This window comes from Gymnoscopelus braueri (assembly GCF_963280865.1).
Source record: "Gymnoscopelus braueri genome assembly, chromosome: 10".
NCBI classification, from domain to species: domain Eukaryota; kingdom Metazoa; phylum Chordata; class Actinopteri; order Myctophiformes; family Myctophidae; genus Gymnoscopelus; species Gymnoscopelus braueri.
Window position 1 is genome coordinate 16,206,901 of NC_137611.1, and position 14,163 is coordinate 16,221,063.

Genomic DNA, 14,163 nt, shown 5'->3' on the forward strand with positions numbered 1-14,163 from the left:
GTGTGCGGGCGCTATAGCCTATACAGTATATAGACAGACAGACATTGGACCACACACAAAAAAAGACTCAAAACCAACAGTATTATCTCATTAGTTTAATCCATGATATTTACAAAGTGCAACAAAAGAAAAAAGATATGAGTGTGAAACAACTGGTTGCATTTTGTTTTATCGTGTCTGGGCATTTGCAACAGCCCTGAGAATTATAAATACACAGTTCCCGCCCCTATTATTAAAACACAGGCCGTAGCTCTATGGAGCTTTTATGTGGTCTTTCAGTGCATGACCTCCTTTCACAATAAACCCATGCTCACATCTGTCCACTGTGTAATATCTAGATACTTCTCTATAGTAGGGCAGGAATATCATGTGTGTACACTAGTCTCGATAGCAGCCTGTTTTTCAGTTAATTTTACCCATCACATTTGGTACTTTTACACCAAATATGACCCCGCACCAAAACAATGATTGCTTACCCAGACAGTGAAGTGGTTGCTGAGTAGTGTACACAGTTAGTGATATTTTTTTGGTTAATACAAAAAGTTTTTGGTTAAAAAGTTAAAGCTCTATATTCTGATAGTATCATTGCTATAGAGCATTTTTCCCAGTAACAGGAGTCTCCTCGTTTCTCTACATCTCTTGCCTCTTTAATAAACAGAAAATACAATTTCAGGTAGGTTGCCAATTTCAGCAAATCAGGAGACGGTGACCATTTATCAGCTCCATTTTTATACTGTTCCAGTTCCAATTTTATCTGCTCACATCTTTGTCATCTCTCTCCTGATTGGATGGAATTGGTATCCCGAGACAGGGAGACACCTGTTACTTAACACTTTATAGCAATGATTGCTATTAGAATATTAATAGAGCTATTTAACACTTATTTTAACAAAGACATATATCACTTACTGCCCCTTAAATTTCTTGCCCAGCCATTTTATCGGAACCGTATAGGGTGATTTATACTTATTTGTGTGATGTGTCACACACCAAAAATAGCAGATCTACATGCTCCCAATGCATCACAGCGCAACACATTGAACATGTAGACCTGCTATTTTTGTAAAGGTATGTCAGCAGGCAACTAAGTATAAATCAGGCTTATTACTGAAAATGAAAAATGAAGAAGTGATCACTTGGCCAGTCAATCATTGCTACTTTTCATCAGGGAGCATACCTGTTGATGCATGCTACAATAATAGCCATTATAAAAGTCCCCTTGGACACATTCATAATTTGCTTCCATACAGCCATGATGGGTATTGCAGATTAATCTAGTTTTTAGGGTCATAAAGCAGAACAAATGCATATATTTGCATGTTATATAAACAGAAAGAACTCTTGCATCACTCAACCAACAACTGGTTTCAAGGTTCTTTCTAATCATTTTCAATATTCTAACAGAGTGGAAGATTTGATTGTTCCACATAGAAAACTCCTCATGTTAATGGAACAAATGTGGAACATGAAGACAGCAAGCATACAGTCCAAATGGGACTTATACACGAGCCACAATAAATAGTCAACCCTGAAAAGCAGAGTGGCAACTCCCCAACGGCAGGTCAACTGTAATGTACTGTATTCCCTTACACAAAGTTCACACCATCACCAAAATGTGTGTTCTGCGTTCTCTGACAACATGGTTTCCAGTGGGAACAATGCAGCCTGATAAAATATTTGTAATGATATAAAATATATTCCCGTTTTTTATGTTAACCCAAGTAGTAGTTTATCAAAATATATCATTCTCAAACTACCTACCTAGGGCTTGTGAGCTGGTATTCCCAAGAATATACAGTATAGCCTCTCTCTCTCTCTCTACGTTGTGAGCTTATAGAGCAGCTATTGTCAGTGTGCGACAGAATTCTGCAACCAAGTAAATCTCTGGCTTATCGCTGTTGGTGTGAACTAGGTGTTACAGGTATGCCATAGCACAGAAATTGTCAACACAGCAACATATTGGCAATCACATGGTAGCAGTTTACACAGTACATCCTAATTCTACTGGTTACTGCAATCACAGCAAAGGCCTCCAAGAATTAGCACATCACTTCAAATCAATACTCGGACTAGGAAATAAAACATAGGAGAATGAATCACGAGTCACCCATATCAATGAGCTGGTATTATTGTGGTATACAGTAACAAGGAGGCTTTCACGCCCGTTCTGTTTCTTTTCGTTTTTTCTTTTCTTTTCTTAATTCTTTGAATAGATAGATCATAATTATATACTCATTCTCTAATGCTACGGGACAGTGGTATTTAGTGATCTTTAATATGTGCCAATTGAGCGGTGGACCTCAATGGCACATAACTGATCATCATCACTTTTAATGGGATTAAGTCACGTAAAATGAATTATCTTATATATGAGAGCAAGGAAACAAGTCACAATGTCTTGACTCTATAAATAGTTATGTAGATATACACTCACTAGTCAGTATAAATATCGTTATATCATTACTCATGATAAGGGCAGATTTTGTGAGTCCTGTGCCTGCACAGAGGCAGAGTTGTCTGTTAATAATTAAACTAAACAACAACAGGGTGCTCGGATGGCACAGGGGGGAAAGTTCCTAACGTGGCGACAAGGGGTTTGAATCCTCCACAGTGCCTCCGGCTTGGCCGGGCGTTCCGATGAGCACAATTGGCTGTGTTCGCGGGAGGGAAGTCGGGCGGGGAGGTAGCTCTGTCACTGCAATAGCGACTCCTGCAGGTTGGTCAGGGTGCATGCTCAGTCGGGGGCTGAACTGGGAGGAATAGCGTTCCTCTGCTTGTTGTTACATCCTCCCAGTGAAACGCCTCACTGTCAGGTGAAAAGAAGTGACCTTGCCGCCACGTCTATTTGGAGGAGACACATGGTTGTCTGTGCTCACTCTAGGACCAACTGTAGGGGTTAGCAGTGACAGGGAACTAAGAATACACAGAGAAATCGGGCATAAAGGCTAAATCTTGAGAGAGAGAAAATAAAATTGGAAAAAAGTAATAATTAAATAACAATAGTGAATGATCACCAACCATTTTGTAAACCTGGCATCGCATGGTATTCCATCTTAAAAACTTTTGAAATCAGGAAGGAAATCAGTCAGTGGTTCTCAAACATGTGCATGTCAAGGACACCAAATTGGTATTAGGCTCTGGACCCCTTTTGTGCCAGGGACCCCATAAGAGAAGATTTGTGTTATCAGATTAGATTTAGTACAGAATTCTAGTTCAACTGTCCAAGTGTCTATGCTATAGGTTGGGAGATAACAGTGGCGAGTGAAACCTATGATATGAATAGTCATTCTATACATCGTCTCATTGGGCCAACTTCTAATTGATGAAATAATAGTGAAATTAAACTATTCTTCATTTTGCTGGGGACCACTGGAGCCCCCTCAAGGACCCCTGGGGGTCCCGGACCGATGGCAGATTTCTTACCCTTCATAAAATCCTATAATAACAATTCAAAACCGTTTTGTCTTTTTGCAAAGGCACTGTTTACACCTGTGTAGCAAGTTGATGTTGTTGAGGCTAAACAGTATTGTAAAAAAAAAACAAAAAAAAACAATATCACGATAGACAGTATTTTGGTACGCAAGGAATGCTATTATACATAAAATGATGAATGAGCTGCAAGACCTACATGTAAAGTGAGGATGTCAAAATGTCTGCTGAGCATTGACTAATGTTACAGACTGTGTAGTTTCTGGTGGTTTGGTGTGTACCTCGCTCTGTTGTGTGAAATATCTAGACACCTTCATCTTTGAGGTACGTGGTGTAATAAGTCTGGATGTTTCCCAGACATTTTCAGAACCGGAATCTGTTTATTCTGGATCTTTTCCCTCCAGACATTTTCTTCTTGCTCTTTTTTAACTAACTCTGCATTGCACGCTCCGACACACCCCGACGGACAGACCCTGGCTTCAGCGCATCCGATAAGGACCAAGCCTCTCTCTCTCTCTCTCTCTCTGTTCACATGATCGAACACTGTTCCCCTGCCGCACCTCCCCCAGCGCCTCCTGGGAGATTGAGCGATTCCATGTCAAAGTTGAGGCCAGCCGGCTGTGGGGGTATGAGAAGAAAATACAGAATAGTTACCCAACAACCCTTGAGTAATATACACATTAAATTAAGCATTTTACAGCGCTACATTTATAATTTAAGCAATACTTCACATTAAAAATAACGACATAAAAAACATATTCAAGGATTTCCTACACCTGTACCCAAACCAAACTGAACCAAATGTGTTCCATTTGTACACTCTTCATGGTTAAATTAACATTTACTGTGTAGTTCTAACTAAGGCACCAGGAGACTTACCGCATCACCTGCTAGCTCTTTAGGAGGCTGACCAAGGTCTTGCAGCTGCAAATAAAAACACCATTGAGTTGAATTCACAACCAGCAGAAAGTAAGCTGTGTGCGCACAGTACATGCATGGTCCACATGCATAGTATAAGTCTACCATTCCAGACAAACTTCTGCCAACCCAAATCATTGTTGGCAGTGATTGGCAGGGTTTTCACTCAGTGTCAGATTGAGCAACAACAACCCCAATAGGCTATGTGCATAACTTTAATCCCGTGTTTTCAAAAAAGGTGGCATAAACATTTCCTGTTCCGCGTTCAGTTTCTCATAGTTTGATTTGATTGGCTCGACAGCAGATTTGAACCGGAAACATACGTTTCCGGTTCAAATCTGCTGCCGAGCCAATCGACCGAATCAATCATACAGCACACTCAAAGCAACAATTCAGCAATCAAGAAGACCCATTCAAAACACGTAGTACAATATGCCGTCTGATATTATTAATATTACGTTTTATGTGTGAGTTTGTTGTGATTTGATGATTATACAGTGTATTGAGTCGTTGCGGACAGACGCACACAAACGCACGCGCACACACAAACACACACACACACACATTACAATGGTTTCACAATTGCTTCGCAACACGACAAATAATAGCTCAGACTCACCTTTTGCATCAGTTCTAAAATGCTTTCAAATGTGCCGTCTTTGTTGGCCCCTTCCTCTTCTCTCTCAAACTGTTTACAGATGTCTCCCATGATCTTTGCTTGCTGTTCATAACGCTGGTACTCATCTGTAGAGAGGCTGGCCTTGTTAGCGTCCAGCCAGTCAGGGTACTGCAAGGGGACGACAGGTACAGTAACATGCAATTATCAAAGTTAGTTTATTTATTTATTTCGGTCCATTTAACAGAACAGATCTAGTCTACAATGTTAGTGGCCCGAAAAGGTGTAGGCTGAAGCCGAGGCTTATTTTGCCTACCCTATTTGAAAAGTAACTACGATTTTAAAACAAAACGTAATAACAGTTTCAAACATTGGTTTAAGAAACTGAAAACAGTGGATAAATTGCACAAATCTAAGCAAGAGACTGTCCAAGAACAGAGCGCAAAAGGAAATTAGATAAGTTTCACTAAATATAATTTGTGATGTGGGACAAAGTGATGTGGGACAATTTGGACAACGGCACAAGTGATGTGTCAAAGAGACAAGTGATGTGTCACATTGTGAGCTTGTAGATCAGCTATTTTCAGCACACGACACTGTCGTACACCGGGGCATAAACCAGGCTCAACATGCAATTATAAAAGACATACATACTTTAGAGGTGATCTCTTTGAGAGATGGATAAAGCACTTCCTTGGACAGAAGATTCTGCATGATGGACTGCATGATGGGCAGGATATTTCCATCATCCCCCCCGCCCCCTTCTCCGGTCTCATCCAATCCCAGCCCTTCCAGAGCCTTGACCAGATCGTCACCAGCCAGGCCTGCGTTCTGTAGCGTCATTAAGAACGTGAATGGTACAGAGCGTCTCCTCAGTATTTTGAAAACATTGGCCAGACATTTTCAACATAGACTACAGTCATTACCTGTAGGTTATCTGCATTCTTGGCCAAGCCACTGAGGGTGTCTTTCAAACAGGAGGTGAATTCCTGCTGGGAGGCAGTATCGGTACCTATGCAAGAATGAAATGAACACAATTTATATTGATGCACAACAAATATAACACAGCGCACAACATAGGGCATAGCAGTGGCGGCCATTTTCTGGTTCCACTCAAAAAAAGCCAATGCATTTTTCCCATAGAGATTTCCAAAAATATATATATCAATTATTTTAAGCCTAGAATCAAGCCATCCAGGGTCCTGGTGAATCATGACCAAAAAACATTTGATTCTGTGAAAAAGAAAAAAACTGCAAAACAAGGGTATTTATTAAATATAGTATATCTATATCATATAATTAAATATTAACACATTGACTGCCAGAATTATTTCAGATTTTTAGCTGTAGCCTGCCAGAGATTTTTCATTGAAAAAAAAAAGTACTCAGGAGCCGAGATACAGAATTTTTAAGTTTTAAGTTAACAAGGAAGTGGATAGGAGTCTAAATCTTCGAACAATCATATCTCCTTGGTCTTTGGGTCAAATAAAATAAAAAAAACGGGGCAGCCCACATATTTATTAAAAATAGAACGCAGATCTGCGTTTTTGGCAGCCAATGTGTTTTTTTTCACAGAATAAATTTGTTATGGTCATGATTCACCAGGAGCCTGGATGGCTTGATTCTAGGCTTAAAATAATTGATATAAATATTTTTGGAAATCTCTGTGGGAAAAATGCATGGACTATTTTGAGTGAAACCAGAACATGGCCACCACTGCTATGCCCTGTAGGAATCGAGTAGAGTGGAATAGACTTACCAACTTTCCCTGCAGCCTCTGACAGTTTGTGGAAGTGTTGGAGTAGCTCTGGTTCCTCCTGGGCCAGCTCAGTCATGGCCTTCTCCCACTCCTCTCGGGCCTGGCTGGCCATGTCCCCCTCAAACAGATTCTCAAAGAACTTACTGTCCTCCAGCATGGGGGGCTAGGGAGACACATAACAACAGACACTGCATGAACAAATATGTGGTTTAATCTCTTTGGATAACATCAGTAATGTCAAATTGTGAGCCACAATACGAGTATGCTTGTCCTTCATGTAAACCCAACAACACACCACCAGATTTAATTAATTATTAGAGAGCCCCTACCCCCCACACACAGCTTATTAAAAGTGTGCCAAATGAATTAAAGTCATGTGTGTCAATGTCATTACGGCGATTGTACCGCTTGAAAAGGAATGCTTCTGGGTCATAGCGGCTGAGGATATTTTGGAAGGAAACAATAAGTTGTCTGAAACAGTATTAAAATAGTTAAATAAATACAAATCTGGTACATTTACGGTGTCTGCATCAGACATAAAAATGTATTCTATTTAAATAGTGTTTAGAGAAGTTGTCAGAAAAACCTTTATGTGGAATGGTTGTTTTGAAAAAATATACCAGTGAAAGATCAAAAATAACTTTTGTTCTAACTTGTGTACTGCAAGCACTATAATTTGCCGGTTGTTAAAAATATCAGCAGGTAACATGACACCTTCAACACTATTCATACCTAATGTCCAAACGCATAATCACACACTGTTTTGTGTGACTGGTTGATTTTACAACTCACACAATCACATGGCACTAGGATTTTTAGGGAGCTTTAAAGGATATGTACAATCTTTTCCAGAGATGTCCTCCCTGGTACCTGGAAGGCTCCCCCCAAAACACACTCACCCCCATTTTCGTGGCCCCGAGCGGTTCTTGTAATCGTTTTACTGAGGATGACGTTTGGCAGAGTTGTACTGAGGTTAAGTTTAGGAATAAGGTTAGGTTTAGGCATAGTTTTACTGAGGTTACGTTTAGGAATAAGGTTAGGTTTAGGCATAGTTTTACTGAGGTTACGTTTAGGAATAAGGTTAGGTTTAGGCATAGTTTTACTGAGGTTACGTTTAGGAATAAGGTTAGGTTTAGGCATAGTTTTACTGAGGTTAAGTTTAGGAATAAGGTTAGGTTTAGGCATAGTTTTACTGAGGTTACGTTTAGGAATAAGGTTAGGTTTAGGCATAGTTTTACTGAGGTTACGTTTAGGAATAAGGTTAGGTTTAGGCATAGTTTTACTGAGGTTAAGTTTAGGAATAAGGTTAGGTTTAAGCATAGTTTTACCGAGGTTAAGTTTAGGAATAAGGTTAGGTTTAGGCATAGTTTTACTGAGGTTACGTTTAGGAATAAGGTTAGGCTTAGGCATAGTTTTACTGAGGTTAAGTTTAGGAATAAGGTTAGGTTTAGGCATAGTTTTACTGAGGTTACGTTTAGGAATAAGGTTAGGTTTAGGCATAGTTTTACTGAGGTTAAGTTTAGGAATAAGGTTAGGTTTAAGCATAGTTTTACCGAAGTTAAGTTTAGGAATAAGGTTAGGTTTAGGCATAGTTTTATTGAGGTTAAGTTTAGGAATAAGGTTAGGTTTAGGCATAGTTTTACTGAGGTTAGGTTTAGGAATAAGGTTAGGTTTAGGCATAGTTTTGATTGATTGATTGATTGATTGAAATTTTTATTAGGCAAAAGAATGTAAAACAACACAGTTACATTTATAATGCTTTTGTCTAAAAGGTCCGGCCAAAAAAGTCCTTGCGGACTTGTTTCCGTTGGGGTCCTTGAGTTAATTTCATAGACATATATAGTAGCAACCAAACAGTTCAAAAATCAACATGAAAATACAGATAATACAGAAAAAGTAACACTATGTACAAAAAAAGCATTTAAAAATATATGTACAAAAAGAAAGGGGGGGGGGAAGCATGGAAAAATAAAAAATTATATACAAAAAAAAGCATGAGGAAATACAAAATATGTACAAAAAGAGGAGGGGGGGGGGGGTCGTCTGTCTACAGGGAAACTGGTACTAGCTCCTCTTTCGGCCTCCAGAAAGATGGGTTTTTAGGGCAGTTTTGAATGAGCCCAGCGAACTGCATTTTTTGAGGGATGGGGTTAGACTATTCCATTCCTTGGTGGCTGTGCTATAGAAGGAGAATTTGCCCATGTTTGTTTTATGGGTGGGTGGTACCAGATTGTTGTTTACGCTCCCTCTAGTTTCGTGGCTGTGGGTGTCACTAACTTTTTCGAGGTATTTATACAGATATGCGGGTATAGGGGGCATATCGGGCAAATCTGCATTTACAATTTTGAAGACCAGACCCATTTTTAGTTGTTTAACCCTGTCTTCCACCCTGAGCCAGCCTAGGCTGGCAAAGTGAATGGGAGAGAGGTGGGTCATGGGCCCCAGTCCGAGAAGTAGTCGGATCAGTTTGTTTTGGGAGGTTTGAAGCTTAGTCTGCAGTGACACTGAGGTGTTGGAGTACCAAGAGGAGCTAGCATAGTCAAAAAGGGGCTGAATCAGGGCCCCTGAGAGGGTCCTGAGGGCCTGAGGGTTGACAAAAGAGGAAACTCTGCCCATAAATCTGGTTCTCTGGTTTACTCCTTTGACCACCTTTGTTGCCATGCTTTCACCTGACAGGTATTTGTCCAGAATACATCCCAAATAGGTAATCTCTTCTTTGCTAGTGATGATTGTGTCATCGACTTTGACCTTGAAGTCATTTACCTTCATTTTACTGAGGGAATGTTTGGTCCCAAATAGGATGGATTCAGTTTTCCCAAGGTGTAGAGACAGTTTGTTATCGGTAAGCCAGGTACGGATTTTTGAGAGTTCAGAGCTGAGAGCTTCCTCAACTTGCAACTTGTCCTCACCCGAGATCAGGAGTGCCGAGTCATCAGCGAACAGGAACAGTTTGCAGTTACAGGCAGCATTCATGTCGTTAATGTATAGAAGGAACAGTAACGGCCCTAGAATGCTGCCTTGAGGAACCCCGCAGCTCACCGGGAGGGATGAGGACATGGTTCCGTTGATGTCAACCACTTGTTCTCTACCCTCCAAGTAAGATCTCATCCAATTTAGTGATGTGCAATCAAAACCAATCGCCCTCAGCTTATCAAGTAGAATTGCGTGGTTTACAGTGTCAAACGCCTTTTGGAGGTCCAGCATGACCATGCCACAGTATTTGCCCGAGTCTACCTCACGTTTGATGTAGTCGGTCAAATATAGTAGGCATGTGTCAGTGGAGTGGGATGTTCTGAAGCCTGATTGGAATTCAAACAACAGTTTACGCTCGCTGAGGTAGCTGTTGATTTGTTCTTGGATTGATCGCTCTATAACCTTTGAGATGGAACAAAGGATGGAAACAGGCCTATAGTTGCCAGGATCTAGTTTGCTTCCTTTTTTAAATAGAGGGATTACTCTTGCCAACTTGAATTCTTGTGGGACGTGACACTGACTGATGGATAAGTTTGTAATGTGGGCTACTATGGGAGCAATGGAGACCGCTGCGTCTCTGAGGAATCTGGTGGGGATGTTGTCAAGGCCGGTGGCCTTGTTTGGCTGTAGGGCGAGGAGTTTGTTTTGCACATCAACAGTCAATACAGGTTTGAAAAAGAAGGAATCTTTTTTAGCCCCTAGTTTCTCATAGTGAGCTTGAATGTGGTCGGGGCCATACAGACCTGAATGCTGAGGGAGTTTGCTTACCAACTGGGTTGCAACTGTGGTGAAGAAACTGTTAAAACAGTCCGCTACCAATTGCTTGTCGGTAGTGAGCGAGCCACTTGAAATAATGCAAATGTTTGTAGATTTAGTCTGAATCTTTCCGTTGCAGCCTAATTGTTTTAGTGCCTCCCACAGTTTTTGTGGGTGGCTTTTGTTTGCCTCTATGTTCTCATTTAAGAAATTCTTTTTGGCATTTCTGATCAATTTAGTAACTACATTTCGTAGATTTCTGCACTTTTCAAGTAGCTGCTCACTTTTGTTTTTCCTGAGCTCGGAGTAGCTTTTGTTCCTGAGTTTGATGGCATTCAAAATGTCACCCTTCATCCAAGGTTCTGTGCTAGCTTTGACCCTCACCACCTTTGTGGGTGCGATGTTATCAAGTACACACAAAAAAGCTTTTTTGAAACAGGACCAGGACTCCTCCACAGAGGTGCAATTTAGGACATGGGACCAGTCCATTTTTCCAAGAGCTGTTGTTAGAAGATCACTTGAGTAGTGTTTCATAGACCTGCAGCTGATTGTCCTGTGACAATAAGCTCCAGGTCCGTGAATCTTCCGTGTGCAGAAAATGATATTGTGATCACTTAAGCTACACTCAATCACTCCACTCTTGGAAATAGGCATAGTTTTACTGAGGTTAAGTTTAGGAATAAGGTTAGGTTTAGGCATGGTTTTACTGAGGTTACGTTTAGGAATAAGGTTAGGTTTAGGCATAGTTTTACTGAGGTTACGTTTAGGAATAAGGTTAGGTTTAGGCATAGTTTTACTGAGGTTACGTTTAGGAATATCTGGTGGCGACCGTTCCGAGATCATCGGATTTGACCCGGGGCGAGCGTGTTTTGGGGCGAGCGTTCTTGTATTCGTCCTGCCTCACACAGCAACACGTTATTCACATTTGGGAGCTACTTTAGTACAACCAGTCTTCTACAGTTAACCCACTGACCCCAGGCAGCCAATGGCTACCACCCTTGCTCAAGAGAACATCTTTGTGTGTGGTAATTGTGTGGTAAGAGTGAGAACAAGATTAACATCCAACCTTCTCTGCACCACTGGAGGTTGAAGAGGAAGCTGCTGCAGCCTCAGGGGCTGGAGGGGCTGGAGTCTTGTCAAAGTCATCTAATGCACCTGGGAAGAAAAAAATAACATTTGTTAACGTTGTTGTAAACCACTAAAAGAAACAAGTCTAAGAATGACAAAATAGATCAATCGTAATTTAGATTTTAATCTGAGGGCTTGAATGATCAAAGACGAACATTAGTGTCAAATGTATAAATAGTAGCCTACACAGAGCTGTGGCCATCATCAACCTTTTCACACTTGACAACCAGTGTTGCCAATGTCTGCTTCTTATAAGCAACTTTGGGCTTGTTTTTCTGTAAAGTCGCTTGTAAATATTGGTGGTTCTGGGTTGCGTTTGTTTTTGGCTTGCTTGTTGTTGTTTAACCCAGTGGCTCTCAAACCTTGTCTTGTCAAGGACCCCTACATTAATATGTATTTGTCTGCGGACCCCCGCATCTGAAAATATTGTGTGCCAGGGACACCCTATACAAGGTTTGTGTCACAAAAATGTCTCACAAATATTCCACTTTTTTTTTTTTAGAGAGATTTGTTTGGAAGATCAGCTATTTTTAAATAACCATTGTATACCGTGTATGGGTTTAAAGTGCTCATGTGGCCTAATGCCAGACCTACATTTGGGCTTGTTTTCATAGACCTGGTTGCTTGTTTCTCTCGCAAACCTCTGGCAACACTGTTGCAACACATAAACATTATTATTGGGTCAAAGTTGATTTCCTTGCTGCAATGGTTAATGTCAGTAAAAGATGGGAGGAAATAACCCTGGACCCAAGCTGTTCCCTCCTAGACAAGATCTATAATGTAAAAGGTTTTATGCGGATATTGATGTATGAATTATCCTGTCAATTGCTTTCAATGACAAGGGCAGTCTCATAACCACAAGGTCCCCAACGAGGGGTATATTACCTCACACACACACACACACACACACTGCTCACACACAAACGTAACATTTCAAATAACATTACAGCCAATGTTAGTTATCATTAAGCTGCTTTGCCAACATGAGCCTTTAGTGTTACTTGTTGAGTGTGAACCAGCCAGGTAGGAGGACCTAGCTGTCACATCAGTGCTCCATATAATTATGCATCATGCACATGTTAACAGCGCTGTTTACTATCAGCCTGTGCCTGTCAGAAGGCACTGACGCGGGTACACAGAGTCTCTCACTGGGAGGACAAATGAAAATGGACAAGCCTTACTGTCCAATAACTCGTCCAATTCTGCATCTTGCCCAGTGGACGACTCGGCCGATCCTGACGCCATCTTCTTCTTTTACCAAACAACACCCCCTCTGTCCCCGTAAAATGACGTTACACACTGTAAGTGTAAAGTTGTCGCGGAAAGCTACGTAACTCTTCGATTTCCATTAGTATTTAGCGCCATCTGGTGGCAGATTTATATAATCATGGAACAACTACGCTACACCAGTGGTTCTCAACCTGTGGCTCGGGACCTCCACATGATTTTTTGGGGGGGGTCCCCAGATGACAGTAAAGTGACAATTTAAAGACTTTAAATACATTTTTTTTTGGATTTTTTTTTTGGGGCTTTTATGCCTTTATTTGGACAGGAAAGTAGGCTGACAGGAAATGGGGAGAGAGATGGGGGGGAGACATACAGCAAAGGTAAATACATTTTTAATACCTAATAAAATAAAATTAAAAGGAAAAGAGACCAAATGTAATCAACAAACTATACTATAAAAACTGGTCAAACATTGGCCAAATTGTCAAATAATATAAGAAAGAGGAAAAAGTTTTGAAAATAGCCGATCTACAAGCTCACAACGCCTGGCGTTGAGCTTGTCTATTTTCACAATATTTATCTGTGGAACCGAGTCAAACTAAATGTAATGCCTCAACTCAATTATGATTATTTTGGGGGGTCCCCAGTTCTATAATCATTTTGGCGGGTCGTGGCCTGAAAAGGTCTATACAATACAATACAATACAATACAATACAATACAATACAATACAATACAATACAATACAATATACAATGCAATGGATGATGGTAAAAGCAAATGAGCTGCTTTGACCTGCTCTCTATTTGTTGTATTTACAGTATCTCAGGTCATGCTGGTCTTGCAGTTACATGTCAGGATGCCTACACACTTGTTCAGTTGTGTTATGTCTCTGCCTCATGGCCAAGTGTAGACAGTGAGCAATAGCTATACTAACTACTGCCATATTATCATATTGATTGAAACCTTGTAGTTATACTATACTATTTGTACATTTTGGATGTGATAATTATATTTAATGATGTTATACGCCACTGCCCTGGTGTCCTGCATTCTCAAATATGGAAACTAAATGCTTCCATTTGAACACTTCTTGGCTATATTCAAATTAGTGTTATGCAGCAGAGATGGGTTACTATGTACTGAGGGGTGACAAATTAAAGGGGGAAAAACATGACTTTGTATTGACTTCAATATGTTGATGAATTGAATGCATAGGACCACAATGGAAACAAGTCCCCAGGACTTTTTTTGTGCTAACCTTTTAACCTTAATATCTGACTGTACCACGGGTTGTTTACATTTTTGACTAGAAAAGTATTCAATCTATCACAGACACCTTCAAGGGATGGAAAACC

General features: G+C 40.5%; 1 protein-coding gene across 1 annotated transcript; it reads right to left on the minus strand.

The window, feature by feature from the left end:
- Positions 1–80: 80 nt before the first annotated feature.
- On the minus strand, positions 81–12,851 carry pex19 (peroxisomal biogenesis factor 19). The gene is made up of 8 exons (XM_080439640.1): positions 12,761–12,851; positions 11,518–11,606; positions 6,723–6,885; positions 5,890–5,975; positions 5,618–5,794; positions 4,967–5,134; positions 4,309–4,353; positions 81–4,047 (listed from the first exon to the last, which is right to left on the minus strand). The coding sequence occupies exons 1-8, from the start codon at positions 12,822–12,824 to the stop codon at positions 3,958–3,960; spliced, it is 882 nt and encodes a 293-aa protein (XP_080295766.1). The 5' UTR covers positions 12,825–12,851; the 3' UTR covers positions 81–3,957.
- Positions 12,852–14,163: the final 1,312 nt, after the last annotated feature.